The following is a 21,750-nucleotide window of genomic DNA, read 5'->3' as shown; positions in this document are numbered from 1 at the left end:
GCTTTTGTTTGTGAGAGACAGAATCTAGGTCTCCTCGTATTGGTTCTTTATGGAACTTTTAATTTAATTTGCCTCTCGACAGATCCTCCATTATATTCTTCATCATGCATGCTTTGGAATAATACTGGGTTCTGTCTACGTTCTGTACTTTTGTGTGTTATTGAATGTATTCATACTCTGCTGTGGATCAGTGTTTTGTGATGTTGATACATTCTTATTTGTTTACTCTCTCTCTCTCTCTCTCTCTACATACAGATATTCTGATTGTTAAATGGTCTGATACCAAATCATACACACAGACATGAAAGATAGTTGAGTTCATTTTTATGAGCTAATTTAGTTGATCAAATCCTTCAAAATCAAAACGCCAAAAGACAGTGAGTTGGGTTTGATATATATCAAGTGAATATTTTCTTGCAATGTTTTCTAGGGTTCGAGAATGGACTTTTGATACTCTTTTTTGACCGGACTTTTGATACTTTAATGATAGGGTTGCAAATTAACCCAATGAGAAAAATCTAATCGCCATATACCAGCAGTTTTGCTCGGATGGAACTAGGCCCTATTTATATAAGTTGGTCCAAAAAATTGGCCCAATTTTTTACATTATTTAATGAAGAAAAGCCTTTTTTTGTTTTTTTAAGAACATGTGTATTCGGATGGCCAATATGCACGTTAGAAAAGATTTTGGCTTGATGGTGAAGCAGTGTAATGTCTCCCATCAAGTCACGTGATCGATTCTGGCACTGCTTGGTTGAAACCGAAACTTCACAAAGATTTATGTTAAAGTTTTGGTATAAAAAAGGGTTATGTGGTTTATCTTGCTAAGAATTAGGAACTCATGGTAATCTACTTGCACAAGTAACCTTCTACACCTATTCTGATTTTTTTTTTTTTGGGAAAAAAATAGTAAGATAAACATGCAATTAAATTCTGGCATTTACGGACTAGCATTGTGCCGGTATTGACAAAAATCCTTGACTGAATTATGATATGAGTGTGCTGTTAACTTGAATTACATACTTGCTTTTATTTGAAATGCATATCACAGGAAATATGATAACAAGTTCTACTTAATCAATTCAACTATAGAGGTCTTTTATGAGACAATAAATCAAGGGATCAAAAGCGGTAATATTGGTGGGATTTTGGCTTAAATATTATCATAATCACTCTTATGGATGACTCTGTTACTTAACTATAATATTAATTATAGTTAACAATATTAATTTATAAATAATTTTATCTAATTAGACTTCGAAGGTGTTTAGGTAGAAGCAAAACTATAGTTTTAAAAGTGTTTTTACAGTATACGAAGTAAAAGATGTTTAGATAAAAACCAAATCATGGTTTTAAAAATAATTTTATGATATATGAAGTAAATATATAGAGAAATTTATCTCGATTTGTATAAAAGTGTTTTTAAAAAACATTTACAGGAGGATCCAAACACCCCATAAATATATTTGTTTTGATTTGTGAAAAAATGTTGTTGAAAGTACTTTTAGCATAACCCAACACCCACTTACTTCGTTTCCTAATAAAATATAATATAATGCAAGGACTACTTCCCATCCTTTCATTAAATTCATAAATAATTAAGTCATACTTGAGGAAGAAACATTGAGGCTAGACCATTTATGGCAGAGGATGGGTGGGGGAAATAGGGTTAATGAGCCATGAGGTGTTTTGGTTTCACATTAGAAATCAAACTAACATAAAGCCAAACATGTTTCTATTCCTAACTTAATGGAACCATTAACAACGATAAAATGCTGAAAGTGAGCTAACAAAGTAGAAAAGAATTTTACAGAAACAGTGAGATGTCACCCTTGAGCTATGGAGCCCTCAAGGACACAGCCTCCCAGCAGCCAACCGTTGCTTTGGCATATCCTCCTTCTTACCTATCAAAGATGCCAATAAAAAGAAGAATGCAGACCACCTGACTATAGTTTCTCTTTCCCATTAGTACAGATAATTTCGACCATAATAATTCCGAACTAGGTCCTAACATGGAGCGATAAAAGAATTTGTTTATGCCTAGCAAGCTTTTCTCTTATCAGCTTTTAAGTGGATGTTATACCATTTCTTCCTCCTCCGTCGTTCCCTTGTATATCTCTTCTCTCTTGCTTGGCCATCTTCTCGCTCCTCCTTGGAAGAACTTTTACTCCTCTTCGTCGTACTTCGTTTTAATGGAGCGACAGTATATGATGAACGTATTTCATTCCTCTGCTTAAGTAGCTCATCAATCTTCACCGAGAATGAAGAATAAATAAAAGTTCAGTGGATTCCATCCAACAGAAAGGAAAAGGAAAGATAAGTTGAGCAGAAACCCTAATCTTATCAAAGACAAAAACTACCGCTTGCATTTCTTGTGTATATCTACTTGTCATCTCTGTAAATTCTGCCAGGACCTATCAAGATTTAATGAGAAACGTGAGATCTGATGAAATGTAATTACAACCATATACCCTGCCTACGTCCAAGTGCTTACCTCTCGGTATTCGGACTCAAACTTCGTTAGGTCCGCCCTTTTAGATAAAATTTGGGCTTCTACACTTTTGAGACTTTCTTTCTCTTGACTAAAAGGCGCAGCACATGAAGCTTCTATAGTGTAGCTTGCACTTTTGAAAAAATTGTCACCTGTAAGAAATTTTGACAGCATATATCAGTTCCTAAATACCGTAATTACAATCAAGAAATATAATAATCAGCACTAAGCTCAGAAGTATTCATGTACCATAAACGGCAAATACATGAGTACCAGCCTTCAGTTCTGTTAGTTCACATGGGCGGAACCCATCTAGCTTTCTGAAAAATGATGCATCAGGATCCTTAGCAGCAGCTGTCTGCAAAATGGTCCGATCACCAAATTGTAGTAATTAAAACATGATGGACGAAATTTTAAGCGAATAGTATTCTTTTACGATAACCACTTACTGAATTCATGGTCTGATCCAATTGATAAACGGGAAAGCCAAGAAAATACATTCCCGCAGAGGTTACCTTCCCTGTTTTTGCACTGTCTTCCTGCAATAACAATTATTAATTTCAACAAATTTCATCGAATGCTCAGAAACTGGAAGGTTTTGGAAAAACACAAGAAAAAAGTTTCAAAATTACTAGAAAGCCAAGTAATCCTGAGGAAAAAGAGAAAATTAATCATATTATTCCACCTTTCACTCCTTCCCTCCCCCTCAGACTGAGACAGGAAAAGCTTAATACCTGGAGTGCAAGACTTAGTCCACCAGCCTCTTCTTGATCAAAATATAGTAACTGCGGAATTCAAACATATTAGTATCGTTAAAATATACACAAATTTCACATATCTTCATGGAGTTTGGAAGGGGAAAACAGCATCAACGTGGAATAACTAAAGCCTTAACATCAGCAGATTTAAAGCAACAGAGATGATTATATAGAGACTAAAATCCTAACCTTGAACTTGCTCTTGTCTGATGATTGCACACGGCAAACCAATCCATCCTGTGCTTGTTCTTCTGATAATGTAACTGAATAAAAGTGAGCACATTGCTTCTCAACCTATCAGATGATATCAACAAAAAATTAATAAAAGACAATCGTTAAGAAGGCCACAAGAAATTGAAATGAGAAAATAGCTCACCCTTTTAGATATAGGCAGCCCCAGTGGAAGCGAATGAATGATCACTGCCCCATTAAGCGCTTCTTCCAAAACAGTCGCCGATACAGTTGTCTTAATTGGCACACCAAGTTTACTGACATGTATGAAGATAACTAAGGATGAAAATGTGGTAAAAACAGCAGGGATGGGGAGCATTCAAGACAAAGAAATTGCTCCTTAGAGCTAAACTAGAGAAACAACACAATGAATGGGCAGAGAATATTTTTTCTCACCTAAAAAGTGCTGCAAATATTGTATTCACAGCACCTAAACTCGAAAGATCCAACTCCAAATCTTGGTTATCTGATTCAACAGCCTGCACCAAACCATGAGATTATGTCACTGGCATTCCATGTCAAAACTAAACAAAAAATGATGTACGGGGATCTTAAAGATGGATGAAAAAAATATAAATCTGGCAAAGCTCATGACCACCATGATGTCTTAATGGTTGATGCCCAAACACAATTTTAATCACCTCAAGACCATAAGAGTCATACTGATGGCGTTTTTCAGGATCTGACAAGATATTATATGCAAAGGTGGCCTCTTTGAACAAATCCGCTGCTTTAGGATCATTAGCATTCTTGTCAGGATGATATCTGCATAAGGAATAAACCTCATTTTAACTTTATTCTACTACGTCACTATTTTAGCAAGAAATTAAAAAAAAATGTATATTCAAATGAATGTCACAGAAGCATAGTTGCTCCTATTTTAGCCCTACTTGTTTTCCCTCAGCAAAAATTTAAGATATGTTCACTACATTCCAGTCATCTCAACGAACTACGGACATTTTTAGCTCATGACACCTTGAAATTAATTAAAATCTAGGAGTTAAATGGAAAGGAGCTTTGATGAATATTCTAGCATTTGCATGGCATTGTGCGTCTTTAATATATCTTCCCTTTTGAATCCTAGAAAAGGGATTACCACGCCTATGAATCCCAAATATCCAAAGAGATGCATTCTCAAAAAATTCCAGGCCCCACAATGAACGGCGGGGTAGTTTTCTAAAAGCTGCAGAGCTTACTTCAGGCGCAAGAATAAACCTCACAGTTGAAGAAACATTTAAACATACTTGAGTGCCAGTTTCCGGTAAGCAGTTTTAATGTCTTGATCTGTGGAGTTTCGTGAGACGCCGAGAACCTCACGAGGGTCCCGCCGGAGCTGCTTCGCAGCGTCGCGCTTCTCTGATTTTGATCTGTCCGTCGGCATTCTCCGAATTCTTCAGCTCGAGAAAACGTAGAACTACTCCGCTGTGGTATAAAAACAAGAAATCAAGAAGTGGAGACGGAGAAATTTCCGGCGTCGGGGATTATCTTTTCACAGTACTCATCGGCAAAATGAAGCTTCAGGATTGGAAAACGGTGAAGGTGAGAAGTGAGAAGCTGAAGTAAATGGAGCTTGAGGCCTGAGCTCTGGAGGAGAGGGGCGGAGACGGAGACGGACAGCATAGAGGACAAGGGAGCGCCAGAAAATGGAGGGGAAATTTGATGTTTTGTTGTTTTTTTTTTAAATATATTTTAAAAAGTTTTTGAAATCGAATTTCGTTGCGGCTAAATGAAACCGGGTGCGTAGTGCGCCCCGACAGGTTAACAATAGGCCGCAAACTTGGGTAAATTTCAAATTTTTTTGTGTGGCCCAACTAAACTAGGGTAAAAAAAAATGAGATTTTTCAAAAGAATAATCCGAGAGAGGGGCAGCATTCATCGGATTAAGGGTTTATTTGGTAAAACCAAAACCACGGTTTCAGAATCACTTTTCCGCAAAACGAGATAACCTCCTCCAAATATTTACTTCATAATCCGTAAAAGCACTTTTGAAACTATGATTTGGTTTCTATCCAAACACCCCCTAAAACTCGCTGGTAGGCGGCCACAATATTGAGAATAAATTGATTAAATTGATTATAGTTCTTAAACCTTGATTGCATAGCATGATTAATAAAAATATTTTAAGAAAAAGTTCAATGTTTTGGATTTTTTTTTATAATGCGACTTATGATAAAACAAACAATACATAGTATTATCACTATTTATAATCATTTTCCTACAAAATATTAGTACTCAAACAATACTTAAGCTATTTTTCCAAAAAAAAAAAGATTTGCGCATTTGAATGTGATTTTTGTGATTCAAAATAAAGGTTAAAGTGGGGGCGGCGGGGCGCGTCAGGCGCACAGGAATTGAGAAAGGGTGTTTAGAAACGAATAGCATTTTGAAACTTCGAGGTTGGGCTGATTATGCTAGAAACAAGATTCTGAAACAAACCCCTAAAATCCATCAGTCTTAATGCAGCGATGTGTTCAAAAGACTTGAGAGGAAAGGCCAAGGAATGGGAGGCGTAATTGGACGGATAAGTAATGATTAGGCATAATCACTGCTATAAAGTTAAGCACTTGAAATTTGCGCGTTATTCATTATGAGGATTGACCACGATACGGTGAACACTGTGTTCACTGTGCTTTTATCTCTGTTGCGTCTGGATTTCAGGAAAAAAATATTTAGTAAAAAGATCATAAAAATTAGAATTATTTAAAGGGAGCAAATGTTAAAATATAAATTTTAAAACACCAAATTACCCGTCTCCCCCTCGTTTCCTTCGTGATTGATTGTTCCACTCATGTTTTTATTTAATGGCTTTTGCACTCAATTTCAAACTAGTGTGGTTTGTTCTCCCCCCCCCCCCCCCCCAATTTTTGAGAAAGTTAAGAGTATTCTAAAATAGCCATACAATGTAGAGAAGTCACTAAAACTCATATATTAATCAATGTCCACAAAACATGCCAAAATCTTTAATGAATAACACTTAACTTACAATTGTAGTAGATCGAGAAAAACTAATTCTTATTACTTACTACCTCTGGTCCTTAATATAAGACTCTGTTTGACTTTTATTTTAGTCCTAAATATAAGATCTCAATTCACTTCATTTCTCATATTTATTCAATTTTTTTCAAGACAATCCTTCTAATAATTATAGTTCTAATTAATATACTACCTCCGATCCTAATTATAAGAGCCCGTTGACTGATTTGAGGAGATTAAGGAAATAAGTTGAGTTAGTTATTTATCCTAAATAGGTGTTGTTTTTCCTAAAACATCCTTGCTAACTGCTAATCAAGTGTATTGACTAGAATTATTATTGTTAGAAGGGCTATTTTGAGAAAAAAAAAGGTATAAATATGAGAGATAAAGTGGATCGGAGTCTTATATTTAAGACAAAAATAAAAGTCAAACAGGGTCTTATATTAAGGACCGGAGGTAGTATTTGATTAGCAAGGATATTTTAGGAAAGACAACACCTACTTAGGACAAATAACTAACTCAACTTACTTCCTTAATCTCCTCAAATTAGTCAACTAGCTCTTATACTTAAAACCGAAGATAGTATTTCTTAACAAAGCAATAAACTAATGGTGGGTAACGCAAACAAACCTAAGTCAATTATGTTCGAAAGTAATCACTAACAGACAATGAGAGAGACGCAAAAAATTCAAGAACAAGTAACTATGTTGTCTCCTACAACATATTCCAGCACCAGTTGTTATTGCCAAAGAATTCGATTACGAGAATTCACAAATGCGTAAAGGCTTTTATCATCAATAAGTTCCAAGGATTTTTTTTTTTTTTTAAATTTTGTGTGAAGTAGAGTGCAAGCTAGTAATAAATACGGGAACTCATTAACCGTCAAATAATAGAGATATCGTATGAGAAAATATATGAAGATTAGTTATGGATAATTTAATCCTTCTAAAATTATATTTTAATATATAATCTTTTAAAATAATTATAATTTTTATGATCCCTCTTCACTAAATATTTTTTTCTCTTTTGTTCTAATTCTCCCTGTAATAAAAGACTGAAATGATAATTCTCTTTGTCCCCCTTTTTTTTTGTTTCGATTTGTATTATACTTCTCTAAACTTGTTACTTGGGATGGGGATTTTATAATTCTTTCTTACAAGGAAATAAAGAAATACAATATAAACAACGTAATAACGAAGCTTTGGCACATTGCGCTTTTTATATAGGGAAAATAATAATAAAATACCACTTGAATTCCAAAAAGACAGATAAGGGACCTGAATAAACAACATGACAAATAGGGCACTGGGTACCAATCTGGAATTCATATTTTCGGCCAAAAGACCAAAATACCCTGATGAAATGCGGGAAGACCGAAAGCTGAAAGTGAAAGAAAGGAGAGAGGAAGACTGGCGCTGATGAAATGCGGGAAGAAGGAAAGAAGAATGTTGGAAATGCTATTATCTTACTCCTTCGCATCACCATTCTATAGAGATTGTTGATTTGGTGGGTTTTGGTTGTGGGAAAGAGGATTTGTAGTGAGAGAGGGAGTGAACCGAAGCGGAAAGATGAAGCGAAAATCAGAAAACTGGCAAGCAATTACGTAACGTAACTGCTGTCATATGCCTGCTGGTTTTTGGTAAATCCCATTACGTGAATGGTAAATTTCACTATACATGTAGTTAATTATGAATTTTACAAAATACATATTGTGATTTACAACTTTTGTAGTGAAAGTGACTACTTTGTTAATGGGTTTTGCAACCTATTTTCAGGAGATAAACAACTTGTTTGTAAAAACTAATAAAAGTGACAACTTTTGTAGTCACGTTGAATTAACTGGTTGTAAAAGCCATTTAAGAAGTGGTCATTTTCACTATAAAAGTTGTAAATATCATTGTGTGTTTTGTAAAATTCAGCGTCAAATTTTATTGATTTTTAGAAACAAGTTGCTCATCCCCTGAAAAGAGGTTGCAAAACTCATTTAAAAAGTGGTAATTTTCACTACAAAAGTTGTAAATATCACTCTATGTTTTGTAAAATTCAGCATGGAATTTTATTGGTTTTTAGAAACAAGTTGCCAATTCTTTGAAAAGAGGTTGCAAAACTCTTTTAAGAAGTGGTAATTTTCACTACGAAAGTTGTAAATCTCACTATGTGTTTTGTCAAATTTAGTAGGAAATTTTATTAGTTTTTAGAAACAAGCTGCCCATCCCCTGAAAACAAGTTACAAAACCCATTGAATAAGTGGTCATTTTTACTACGAAAGTTGTAAATCCCACTATACGTTTTGTCAAATTTAGCGTGAAATTTTATTAGTTTTTATAAACAAGTTGTTTATCTCCTGAAAACATGTTGCAAAACCCATTAACAAAGTAGTCACTTTCACTACAAAAGTTGTAAATCACAATATGTATTTTGTAAAATTCATAATTAACTACATGTATAGTGAAATTTACCATTCACGTAATGGGATTTACCAAAAACCAGCAAGCATATGACAGCAGTTACGTTACGTAATTGCTTGCCATTGTTTTCTGATTTCCGCTTCGTCTTTCCGCTTCGGTTCACTCCCTCTCTCACTACAAATCCTCTTTCCCACAACCAAAACCCACCAAATCAACAATCTCTACAGAATGGTGATGCGAAGGATTTAGTTTCGTCAACTGGATGAGGGATTGGTTTCATCGAGTAGAGGGATTCAGTTTCACTGAGGGGAGGGATTAGTTTTACCGAGTAGATGGATTGGTTTCGCTAAGCGGGGGCAGTTTCTTTTTCGCCGAGTGGGGGGAATTGCTTTCGCTGGGAGGAGGCGAACACAATAAGGGCAATTCAGTCTTTAGGCCAAAAATCAAAATTCCAAATTGGTACCTGATGCCTTCTTTGTCATTTTGCTTATTCAGGTCCCTTATTTGTCTTTTTGGAATTCAAGTGGTATTTTAGTGTCATTTTCCCTTTTATATATCACCTCTTTCTCAATTTTCATATGAATGCACCAGAGATACTTATTTGCCCCGTTTTTATGAGAGATAATTCGAAACATTTTCAACAGTAAAGTAAAATTATATATTTTTCAACATTGCAACCGTGTATGAATTAAAGCAAGATCAAGGCCAAACAAAGGAGAAAAGAAACAAAGAATTAAAGCAGGAGGTTCTCACCACAAGTACAATTTTCCATATCTGAAGAAGCCACTGTTAGAAAGCAAAAGGACAGCTCCCTGTGGAGTTGGTATGCGACCCTGCTTTGGGACAGTATGCTCTCTTCATTATTTAGATTATTTTTTAATTTTAGTGGCTATTGGCTAAGAGTGTGTTTAGATTAGCAGTAGCAAAATTAATTTTTATTTTATCTTATTTTTGCAAACATGAGTTGAGGTAAAATTCAATTAGTATAATATAATTTATATTTACATTGACGTTTATAAAAAATTAGTTTGATAAGTTGAAACTTATTTAGATGACTAATAAAAAAATAAGTTTAAATATAAAATGACTAAAAAATATATGAACTTTATTGAATAATACATATTTATAATAGGGAAAACCATATTGAAGGTACTTATACTTTTTTTCAATTTTCAATTTGGTACCTATGTGTTTTTTTGTTCTTAACTAAATCTTTATTTTTCCTCTATTAACATCATTAATCCTTATGTAGAAACTAAAAATATCAATAGAACAAAGTTATAAGAGCTAATATTGCTAAAAAGATAAAATTAAATGTTTAATTAAAGAGAAAAAACACATAGGTACCAAATTAAAAATTGAGAGAAAGTATAGGTACCTTCAATATAGTTTTCCCTTTATAATATGATAATTGTTAGAGAATAATTAAAATTAAAATTATAAAAATAAAAATTTTTGTTATTGAGGAAATTTTCAAAAATAAATTCTAATTGATTAAATATATATAATGAATAAATATGAATATAATTAAAAATCATTGAAATTGAAAATTTTTGAATTAAATAATTTTCTTGTTAAAAACAACATAATTAAATATTTTGTTTTATGCTAATTTCATTTCATTTCTTTTTCTCCTTTTCATTTATTTCTTTTTTTCCCCTTCATCAGATACATCAACTGTGAATTTAGATATAAAACCCAACATAAAGAAGGAACACATGGGATTACCTCCCCCGCCCCCCATCCCCATCGACTAGCTTCTTGTCTTTTTGTTTTCAGTTCTTCCTTGTTTTCTTTAGATAGAGATTGCAAGTTGAAAAAGAGGGGGGAGGGAATGAAAGCTTCTGGTCTTCTTATCAAGGGGGCAAACTCGATGAACTGTGCACAATAACACTCGAGATGGGGGCTAGTTCATGCTACTGGATCTTCTTCTTCATGCGCAACTTAGAGAGAGAAAGAAGAGAAAAAGGTCGTTGTGCACTACTGATTCTTCTTGTTTAGTTTTGATAAGCCTGAATGTGTGATGACAAGAGAGGAGGGATAAATCTGGGCATATAAATGCACCTGACAGCAAATTGACCTTCGCAACGCTCGTCATAGCCTCTTCCTATATTTGACAGTGCTGTGGTTTTTCTTCTTAAGTCAAATGGAGAAAAAGCCAATCCAAACTAGCTTTTATTTTTAGACGAGCTTCCAACCCACATTTTTAATTCTCAGCTAATTAGTGTGTGTGTTAATTCTTAGCTATTTGAAATTCTAATGCCTATGAGCCTACCCCTAGATGTGGATACTTACCAATTTCGCCATGTGGACTAGTATTATACAACTACTTACAAATAGGTATACATGACTTATAATTAAAAAGTTTAGCGCAAAAAATCATGAGTTTTAGAAGATAGGGAAACATGGCTCAACATGTTTCTTGAGAAGCAAAATGCTTGCGATAACTTGTGAGTTCAACGTGATCATCACATGAACGGAGATTTGTTACTTTTCCATTGTTCCAAGTTAAAATGTTAAAAACTCTTGGGGGCTACCATATATAAGCAGCATATTGTTCTGAGTTGGCTTGTACTGTTTCTGTTCTATGTTGTTAATTTATCATTTCCTCTTTTTTTTTTAAAAAAAAAAAGTTAATAAAACTTTTAAAAGTGAAAAGTGTAAATAGATGGAAAGCAAGCGAGTAAAAAGTAAAGCCAACATATTTTTTCATTTAAATTTGTTCACTAGTACAAATTTCGGGCATTCAATTTGAGTTTATTTATAAATTTATAATGACTCAATGTTGTTATTCTTTCTCCTTAAGTTAGACTTCTCAAGTTGGAGTTAGAAGGTAAAAGATGGGGAAAATTTTCAAAAAATATTACTTTTTTTCCCTTCCCATTGATCTGTGATTGATTATAAATGATTTTGATATATGTGTATCAAGCTACGTTTTACAAGGAATGATTACTTAAACCCATAAAAACTGATATTTTTAATGATATAGCATGATTTTGACAATATCAAGAAAATTTTCTAAAACAGGCCAAAGCAACTCATCTATGGCATTCTTGGTTTTTAGATAATGCTCAGCATAAGCGACTTATTGACGTCAAAAAAAAAAAAAGATGCCGCTTGATACGACAAGCTTAGAACTAACGAATCAGAAATATGGATTCATGATCAAAATTGATCATAAATTTCACTAGAAATAATTACTTGAACTAATAAAAAATAGATGCTTCAATGATACGAAGCATGACTTTGACGCGATAAAGAAAAATTTCCAAAACATTAGTTGGAAAAAAAGAAATACATGAAATAATTAATAAGTAAAATAAAATTTCAATATGGTATTGAGCATTTATAGATAATAATGAGACAATTAGATAGTATCAAATATTCGAGTATGAAATATATATATGTATGAATTTATCTAATTTATTATGGACAAATCATATTAAAAGGTCAAAAAAAGTTCTTCCTCTTTGGTAATTAATCATATTTTATGGATTCTATCAAGACTGTGTAACCTAGAATCTAGATTTGTTATTAATTATACTTAAATTAATTATTTTAAAATTAATTATGAAGAAGATGTGCTTTTAAATTAAAAATTTTCGGATTTTAATTTTGATTTCGTTAGAAGAGAGATGGGATAGCTTCCATTTTCTCTCGGTTTTTTTTTTTGGGTCATATTGAAGTGTCTCCCATTTTCCCGTTCCAGGGAAAGACCCGGGTTGGGCAATTTTGGGCCGACATGAAAAGTCCAATGGGTCTTAAAATGTGTGCAGCTAATCATTTTTTTGGGTGATCTGAGCAGCTCATTTTTAACTATATGCAAAACAAAAACTAGTTATACTGAGCAGAAAAAGAGCTATACTTATTTAAAAACGGGGTCTTTGGATGTTTTTGAGCAATAAATTTTTTAGTATTTGAGCAGTAAATTTTGTAGTAACGAATTTTTCGATTATTTTGCCTTTTTAATCTATTAAGAGGATTTGAACCCTTAACTTTTGCCTAGCCTCTACTATCTACTTTAGCACCAAAACTAGTGTTAACTCACTAAAATTGTCATTACTTAAAAATGCACAAAACTACACGTGTGCGCACATACACGGATCGTTATCATATAGAGATGCTTATTTCGAATTAGGGTAAGTTGCAGAGCGATCTAGAGGGTAAACATCTCTCAATAAGCAACAAATCTTTTAAAAATCATCTCACATATTTATATCAAATTTGATAAAATTATTTTTAAAATTGTGGTTTAGTTTTTATTTAAACACCTCCCTAAATATTAAATATGAAAACATCTCTTAATAAACATTCAAATCTTAATTTCTTATGTTGTGAGGGGTTAATTTCTATCCAATTGTGATTTTTTTAATTTTCGTTTTGCCAACATATCACAGAACATTTAATTTAATGACATAATGACCAGCCCTTCAATTTGTGCTTTTTTTAATCAAACTTCAATATGTGCTAATCAGCTATTTAATGTTCAATAGGAATTCCTTAATCATTCAATATAATATATAAATATCATATATAAACCATAAATAATCCAATGATCTACTCCTCGGAATAAACGGAGGTATTAAACTATTATTCTTAGCCACGCAACGATTGAATTTAATAATTTAAGCAGTTTTTTTTTTAAAGAATCTATCAATAAAGATTCTCCTAATTAATTACACCATAATTATGAACACCGTGTTCCCCATTCACCTCATAAAATCTGTTTTCTAATCAAGATTTATTTTATTTACCATTGTTTAAGACTACATATATAACGTGCTCATAGACTTTTTAAGTGAATGTACCTAAAAGGTCAAAGAAGGGAACAAATTCCAAATATATAAAAAAATGCTTTGCACTGGTAAGCATGGGTCAGTGCATGCCCATAAATATAATAATACTTTTTTTACGAGTTAGGTTTCAATTATAAAATTAACAGTAAAGCCGTCATAAAATTATATTATCATGGGCACTACTTCCATTAAGACCAATCAAATGGATGGTTTTCCATTCCACTGACTATCTATATTAATATTTAATACAACAGATTAGATGAAGATAAACCTAATTAATTAACTAATCGTGTTTGATTATTTTCATGTTTTCATTTAATACAAGTGTAAAGGCTCTTGTCCTCTTGTTTGGTAACGCGGGATACAATTAATCCATGTTTTTTGGCAGATTCAATTAATCCATTTTTAAAAAATTATTAAAGTTTGAAATTGTCATATTTGGCTTACCAAATCGAATATAAAATCGACAAACAATCTCACTATTGTTAAGTCTTAAATATTCTGCCAGGTGAAAAAAGTCCTAAATGTTGAGAGTGCGTGTGGGTGTGTTTTTCTTTGATGTAAATTGTTTATTCTCTCAATTTTTTTCAAATATTTTATTAGGTTTTGTGTAATTTTTTCTTAACTTTTTTTAATCATGTTCTGTATAAGTAGCTGGAATTAAAATTTAGAAAAATAATTATAGTCTTCTAAATTTTAGTTGTTATTTATTAAGAAAAAGGAGGGAGAATCATATCTAATAAAATATTTTAAGCAAGCAATGCCTGGATTTGTTTTAATTTTATACTTAAAGCCACACATCTGGAGTTTGGTCTGGAGAATAATTCATATCACGTGTAAAATATAATTATTTAATTTTCAGGAAAATTTAGTTCGACAGAATTATCCATCACATAAATTGCTGAATGAGCTGGCAATGTTTCCTCCCTGATATTAATTAATAATATAGTTAAACAATGTCTTTTTTTTTTTCTTATTTTTTCTATTTTAAAAAAATTACATTATAGACTGAATAACATGATTCAAATGAAATAATTGATTAAAAGGGACAAAATTCTTCGCACACTTATTGTTATCTCTTCATAAAGTTTAATTCGAAATTTAATATCTAAAAAGCTTGTTTCTCTGCTTCCAAGATCGTCAAAACTCAAAAGCCTTGATTTTAAAACACAATTTTACTGAATACAAATAATATTGACTCAAATAAAATAATGATGCCCGAAAATTATTGAAATAAGTAATTAATAGAACTTCAGTCCAAAAATCTAAAGTATTAAATCAAAATTAAGATCTCCCGACACTATTAACATATAGCAGTCGCGATTGTAAATTTAAAAAAAAAAATGAGGCAAAATTGACCAAACTCTATATTTTCAAAACTGGCAAAGAAATATTTTTTTTGGTTCTCTTTTTTCCGTACTGCACCGTTTTGAATGATTCTGAAGAGGTTTCTGACTGTTACTTGCAAATTTGAATGAAGTTATATTTATTAATTTCATTTTATTTCTAGATCCTTTAATTTGCACGTTTATCATGAATAACTCCGAATCCATTTGTGCCTTTTCTTTTGGTTTTCTGCCAAATTCTTTTACCCTTCTAATCTCGTTGAGAATACATCGATATCTGAGGCTACGTGACTCAAACTTTATTCTCCTCAATTTTGAATCATATGCGAATAGTTTTTTTTTTTTTATATATATTTAAAACTTAATAATAAATTCAAATAAACTAATAAACCTTAATTAAACTATATACTGCCTTAAATTATATTGTGTGCGTATGTAATTTCCTCAAATTTTGAGTTATATGCATTTGAACCTCTTAAATTTTAATATATGTGCAGTTAAGTAACAAACAAAACCATTAGTTAAAAAATATTTGTATAAATACAAGAATTTAGGGAGATTTGTTGTGGAGTTTCAAAATACAAAGAAATTATCTAGAGATTCAGAAGAATTATATATAAGCTCACTTTATGTTTTACACATACATGTGATAAAAATAGATAAGAAGCTTCGGTAATTCATTAATTACTGATAAAAATAACTATGTAGTTTTATATGTATAATTTCGTAATAACTAATAAGTTTTTAGATGAGTTACCAACAGATATAGGTACTCGAATATGCATGCGTAAGTAGACATTCCGAGCTATTTAATTATATTTTATGACTCATATTGCTGGGTTTTAACTTACAGGCTTTAATTTGATTGAAAAAAATGAATAACAAATACATATTTTCTCTTATAAATTCCTAATCATTAGATCAATTTGATGGCCTAGATCAATTCCTAAATATTTGCTAAAAATGGTGTTGAGGTGATGAAATTTGATGCGTATAGGATTTGAAATGCTATAAAAAGAAGGGGCAAAAATCTATCATTAATTGTGACAGTTAATTGATTTATGACAAATTCAAATGTTTGGGATTGGTCTTGGGCTATAGGCTATTAAAATTGATCCCCGTCATAAATTAAAACAGAAAACAAAAATGAAATACATTTTAATAGAGAGGATCCAAATTCAGAAGAAAAAAAATGTATTCCTTACTTTAACTTTATTAGTTCATAATCTAAGATCCTATTCATTAATTTGGAAATATTAAAAAATCTAAATAAATTATTGTAAAGTATTTATATTTATTATTTTTTAATTTATAAATTAATAATCTAACGATACATAAAGTATTCTGAGAGAGATCATATAATACATGTTATACATGAGTAATTTATTTAACTTTTTTAATCTTGTCAAATTGATGAACTGAATGTTATATTAAGGGTGAGAGCTAATATATTCATAGTCAATTTGAGTTCCTTTCTTCTTGAAATTCCATCTGTTCAACACTTTAACTAAATACTCATATTTTTAATGTTTGTTCTTCCACAGCAGGCGAAACAAATTATTTAAAAAATGCATATAATAAGTTACTAAAAACAAGTAAGATAAAATAAAATTAAAAAATTGTAAGGAAACAATATGATTAAGAGGACTTGATTGTGTTGTCATCTTTTACGGTCAGATTAGTTTTTAAAACTTATAATTAACACTCTTATTTATTCAAATCAAAGTTCAACCACCACCACGAATAGTTGACTTTCAATCTTCCAGCCTTTATCTTAACTTTATAAATATGTGTACAAATAAATAAACTACAAATCATCAAAACGCAAATGAGAAAAACCCTTTTAAGCACTTCCCAAGGCGGCTGGTCACCTAAAAAATTAAAGAATAGAAAATATAATTATATGATTGCTTTATTTTGTCGCATGTGTTTTGCCCAATATTAAAACGTGCATGCGATTGTGATATGTTCTCATAATTAAATAAATTGATGAGTAAATTACCAAGTCTTGTCCCTGATTTTATTAAAATTTTATGAGCTTCCTTTTTATTTTTGAATCAATAAGTACTCCTCCGGTCCTAATTATAAGACCTAATTGACTTATTTGAGGAGATTAAGGAAGTAAGTTAAGTTGGTTATTTATAATAAATAAGTGTTGTTATTCCTAAAATATCCTTGCTAATTAAGTATACTGGCTAAAACTATCATTATTAGAAGGATTATCTTGGAAAAAAATACATAAATATAAAAGAGAAAATGGATTGGGTCTTATAATTAGGACCAAATAAAAAGTCAAATTGGGTCTTATAATAAGGACCGGAGGAGTACATATTTTCTTAAATTTGATAAACTTACATAAACATCGTTTGCGTTTTTTTTTTTCCAATTTTTTTTTTCAAAACCTAACCGAACATCCTAAAGAGTAAAGACAGAATGAATTAGATAGGCTTGTTCCTTAGTCAGCCGGAAAAAACAGGGAAAGATAGGCTTCTTCTTCCTTCCCCCCCCCCCCACTGTAGATAGGCTTGTTATTTAAAAAAAAAAAAATTAAATAAACAACTCCTGATAAAATTACGCAATTTACTTTTCATTTTTACAAGAAGTCTTTATAATTTCAATGAAATTCAAGGATAATACTCGTAATTTGCTCTGATTTAAATAATACGGTGCCTTGGACTTTGATTTAATTAAGGAAATCGGAATGCCGACAATTTTTTTAATAGTTAGTAAACTAGATTAAATCTATGAGAGTTGCTTAAAATGTTTGGTTAGTCCTACGATGACTATTATGATTTGGATGAAGCATTTTGCCTTCTTGTAGTGGAACGTGCATGGAGTCTCTTTAATTAATAATTAGGTGATAACTCAAATATTTTTTTTATAAAAAAAGATGACGCCTGATCTTTCTTCCTGTTAAAATTGATTTAAAATTTTATTTTTAAATAACCAAAAAAACCTTTTTAATTTTAATGACATTGATACGAGAGATACGACAGAAGTAAATGTTAATTTTGAATTGTGACAGAATCAAGTGGATAACAATCTATTTGCGTATGTGACCTCAATTGTGATTTTTTTATACAAAAAAAAAATAGTGAGAACACCCTTACACATCAAAACCGTACTTATTAAATTGTGACTGCTAATTTTTTCCCCCTACAATAACATTAAGACGAGATCTTTCTGGGGAAATTTTATTGAATGATGATGAATGGTTAGAAGGAGAAAGTAATAAAAATATTCGGACAAGAGAGATAAAATATAATATTTTGTCCAGTTTTAAGAATTAGATTCGATTAAAAATTTTGGCTTCTAATTTTCTCTTGTATCACATATTAATTTTTTTCTTTAATATCCTTATTTTTGGAGAATTCTTATTATCTCTACACATTAAATTTGAATATTAAATCATCAGGGGTATTTTTTTTTAAAAAAAATGTCATGAAATCTCAACATATTAGTTATAAATAACCATGTTAACCATGTTCTTTTAAATTCAACTAATTAATTAAAAAGATGATATATTTATGACAATAGAGAGTATCAGGTAAAACAAAGATGCAATATAAGTTAGATGAAGATTGGTGAGTTAAATAAATATATGATGTGCACTACAGGGAAAAATTAGTTCTTTTTTCAAATGAAGCCTATATTAAACAGCAAGTCAAAGGGAATAGGAAAATGAGATTAAGGATTTCACTTTATATGCTTTTTAACAAAAAGTGATGATTCCAGTTCTTACGTTTCAAGGCATACAATTTACCTTTAGTAACTTAATATACGCATAACAAAGATAATCGGTAATATGTTCTCGGCCAAATTATCACGGTTAGAACATATTACCCTACATTATTTGTGATTCTGATTTCCCCAAGTTGTTCAGAAGGCGTCCTTAAGTTCCAAAAGATTTTTTTTTTTTTTCCCAACTTGGAAGTAAGGCAGTGGTCTTCTTCTTCTTCTTCTAGGGTCACTACCCATATTTTTCCATCCAGACAGGTGAGTTTTGAACCATTGACATGTGAATAGTCAAGCCCATTTAACAAGATACGTGTTCTTTAATTAATCTCAACGTTCCTGTTCTCCTCTGCTCTCTATGAGTGATTTGCTCGAAAAGTAATTTTGCATTCAAGTATTTAACATACAGAAAGATTAGGTAAATAAAGAATGAAAGAGGCAACTCTGATAGAGATATTATCTGCTGCAAAAGTAACCAGTTCGGGCAATATGCTATTAATCTATAACAACACATGAATTTTACACAAGGCGACTGATGAATTGCCTCTGTGAGGGCCAACCAGCTATAATGAATTGTGATTTTTCTCTATGTTGCTTTTTTCTTCGTTTCCTATGTGTCCTAAACTAAATATGCGTATTTGACTGCAAAGTGAGGCCTAGTTGAAGATCCAAACCCTTGTTACTATGGCTCTGGTTTGAAGCTGCAGGGAAGATGAAAGGCCTATTATCTGTATGAGATAGAGTGAACATACAAGTCTCTTGCTGAGAAGGAAGGGAAAGGGACGGATGAGAATTACAACTTGATTTCTGATCAAAACCATTAAGAACATTAATGGCATCTTGATCCTTGGTTTTGAAGCTAATCTGAGGTTCTTCAAACAAAGAAAACTCAGAGTTATAAGAGGAGGGGTCATAGAACCAAGGCGTATTAGAGCTGTCGAAGGAAAAACCAGGGTTGTTTTGAAAAGGCTGAAGGTAGTAGCTTAAGCTAGCCCTCCTGGCTTGAAGCTGCAACCTCTTCTTCTTCATTCTCTCTTTCTTGTGAGCATTTTGGTGGCCTCCTAATGCTTGTGAGTTTGCAAATTCTTTGAAACAATATTGGCATTCGAACTTCCTCTCATGATCTGATGTGTTGTCTCTTGTTGCAGATGAACTCTTCTCCTGCTGTTCAGTTTTCTCCCCACCTGATGAAAATGAGTTTGAAGAGTTCACACTTTCGTCCCCTTCCACGGAGTCTTTGACACAGCCCTCGTTGATCTGATATGGGTTCAGCTCAAACCCAAATAACCTTAGCCTCTTCTCCATGGAAGAATGACCATTTTCTCCATTATCCCATGAAGGAGAAATATCACAGCCATGTTCTTTTTCCATCTTTCTCCGGCAAACTGAGATCTATCAAGGTAGAAATGCACACAATATTGTCTGGCTTCTCTCCCTTTTATAGATGCCCTAAAGGTTCTAGGTTAACATGCATTGCATCTATTAAATTACAAGTAGTTGTTTAATAATACAGACATACAGTACTGGGGGAAGGGAAACCGAAAGGGTCAATAGAAAAAAAGATTTGAAAGAAAAGTCAGATAAGGGAAAAGCCGTCTCTCATGCAATGTTTGGTTAATTTAAAACTTTCATATTGTAGTAGATACACCTCAAACTTCTCAATCAGGGTGGATTCAGTGTGATTTTTTAAAGATGAAATTAGATGGTCTAAAAGCACTTTATAATATATTAACATGTAATTATAGGACCACTTGGCTTTTTTTATTTCTTACTAGAAAGATAAATATTCCATGCTTAAGACATGATTAATGTTACAAAACTAACTGTAGCTGCAAAAGTCAAAGAAAGATAGGATGTAATCATCCAGAAGGCAGGGTCCTATAACTTAATTAATTAACAACATATCTGCTTCTGTATTAAAATGCATATCTAGCATTATTTTAACTGACCAACCAATGACTTAGTGGATTCCTGTATTGTCCTTTAGTGGATTCTTGCATCGCCCTCTACCTAAGCTCTTCATAACATCATTAATATTATTGTTTATGGATGCCAATGCTGCCTAGTCTCATCAACTGCAGCTCTTTCAATTGAAGTAAATAATTAAAATTCTCTAAGTATCTTTAGGCTGTAGCAAATGAGATTACTCAGCATTGGTTGAAGCTTCTCAGTAATTGTCCCACCACCCACATTTACAAATGATTAAAAAAATCATCCTAATCTGTTTAAGTTGACCATGTTTTATTAATGCGATAATGGCAATGAAGTGGTAGTTGCTAAATGAAGGAATATAAGAAGTGGGGTTATGATGTCAGCATATATACTAATAAAAGGTCGCCCATAAGATCTGGGCATATCTTCACAGAGGAAACCAAGCCTACATCTTATACTTTTGTAGCATATGTTTCCAGGTGAATTAGGCCATCAAGTAATCTTTATTCTATGATAATCCTAGAAAAAATAAACAGCGGATTAGCGTTGGACAGTTGTTTCTTCTAGTTGGACCCCACACTTTTGTTGCTTTTGGGACAATTTAGAAAGCCATGAGATTGTGTTTTATTCCATTGTCTCTTCCTATATCTTCCCTTGCTGGACTTCTACCCCCAATAAATATTTCATGCTCGTCAATTCCCTCTCCTTTTTTCGTTACCTGAAGTTTATTCAATTTGCTTTTTCTTGCTTTAGGAGGGAAAATTCCAAGTAGGAATGGTGTAATCAAGCATATCACCATCCCAACATGTAGAATAAAAAGGGAGCTTCATGGAAGTGATTGGGTTATGGTGGCTATTGGCTAATCAATCCAAGTGGGTGGGTTGGCTGATTGATTGATGGTTAATTCTATTGCATTACACGTTGTATTTTGGAGTATCAGACAGTGGTCCCTACTTCTCTCATCAGGTGCAGTTGATCCCACCACTATCTTATGGCTTCTCTTCTGGACAAATTCGAAGTAGGTTTTTTAATTATCCTATGAGAGCTCACAGAATGCCAAAACTGACTACGGTTTGAAAA

The 21,750-nt window shown here is 32.2% G+C and overlaps 2 protein-coding genes across 2 annotated transcripts; both read right to left on the bottom strand.

Moving 5' to 3' along the window:
• Nucleotides 1–1,661: 1,661 nt before the first annotated feature.
• LOC114713870 (chaperone protein dnaJ 16-like) lies at nt 1,662–4,969 on the bottom strand. Its single transcript, XM_028898544.1, has 11 exons — nt 4,725–4,969; nt 4,122–4,245; nt 3,877–3,959; nt 3,626–3,737; nt 3,439–3,543; nt 3,226–3,276; nt 2,941–3,030; nt 2,741–2,849; nt 2,495–2,643; nt 2,361–2,414; nt 1,662–2,250 (listed from the first exon to the last, which is right to left on the bottom strand). The coding sequence occupies exons 1-11, from the start codon at nt 4,859–4,861 to the stop codon at nt 2,041–2,043; spliced, it is 1,224 nt and encodes a 407-aa protein (XP_028754377.1). The 5' UTR covers nt 4,862–4,969; the 3' UTR covers nt 1,662–2,040.
• A 14,356-nt stretch (nt 4,970–19,325) lies between these two features.
• Nucleotides 19,326–20,151, bottom strand: LOC114713867 (zinc finger protein 5-like). Its single transcript, XM_028898542.1, has one exon. The coding sequence runs from the start codon at nt 20,107–20,109 to the stop codon at nt 19,363–19,365; it is 747 nt and encodes a 248-aa protein (XP_028754375.1). The 5' UTR covers nt 20,110–20,151; the 3' UTR covers nt 19,326–19,362.
• Between the last annotated feature and the right edge of the window lie 1,599 nt (nt 20,152–21,750).

This window comes from Neltuma alba, unplaced genomic scaffold, assembly GCF_004799145.2.
Source record: "Neltuma alba isolate B1F8T4 unplaced genomic scaffold, ASM479914v2 tig00011477_pilon, whole genome shotgun sequence".
In the NCBI taxonomy this organism is placed as follows: Eukaryota; Viridiplantae; Streptophyta; class Magnoliopsida; order Fabales; family Fabaceae; genus Neltuma; species Neltuma alba.
Note: the sequence above shows the minus strand (reverse complement) of the source record. Positions and strands in the feature narration are given on the sequence as shown.

Excerpts from the sequence above, each read along its gene's own strand:
- LOC114713870 (XM_028898544.1), bottom strand. The coding sequence starts at position 4,861 with ATGCCGACGGACAGATCAAAATCAGAGAAGCGCGACGCTGCGAAGCAG. Across the intron at positions 3,031-3,225 it reads GACTAAGTCTTGCACTCCAG|GAAGACAGTGCAAAAACAGG; the intron begins GTATTAAGCTTT and ends TTGTTATTGCAG. Across the intron at positions 2,850-2,940 it reads TGGATCAGACCATGAATTCA|ACAGCTGCTGCTAAGGATCC; the intron begins GTAAGTGGTTAT and ends ACCATTTTGCAG.
- LOC114713867 (XM_028898542.1), bottom strand. The coding sequence starts at position 20,109 with ATGGAAAAAGAACATGGCTGTGATATTTCTCCTTCATGGGATAATGGA.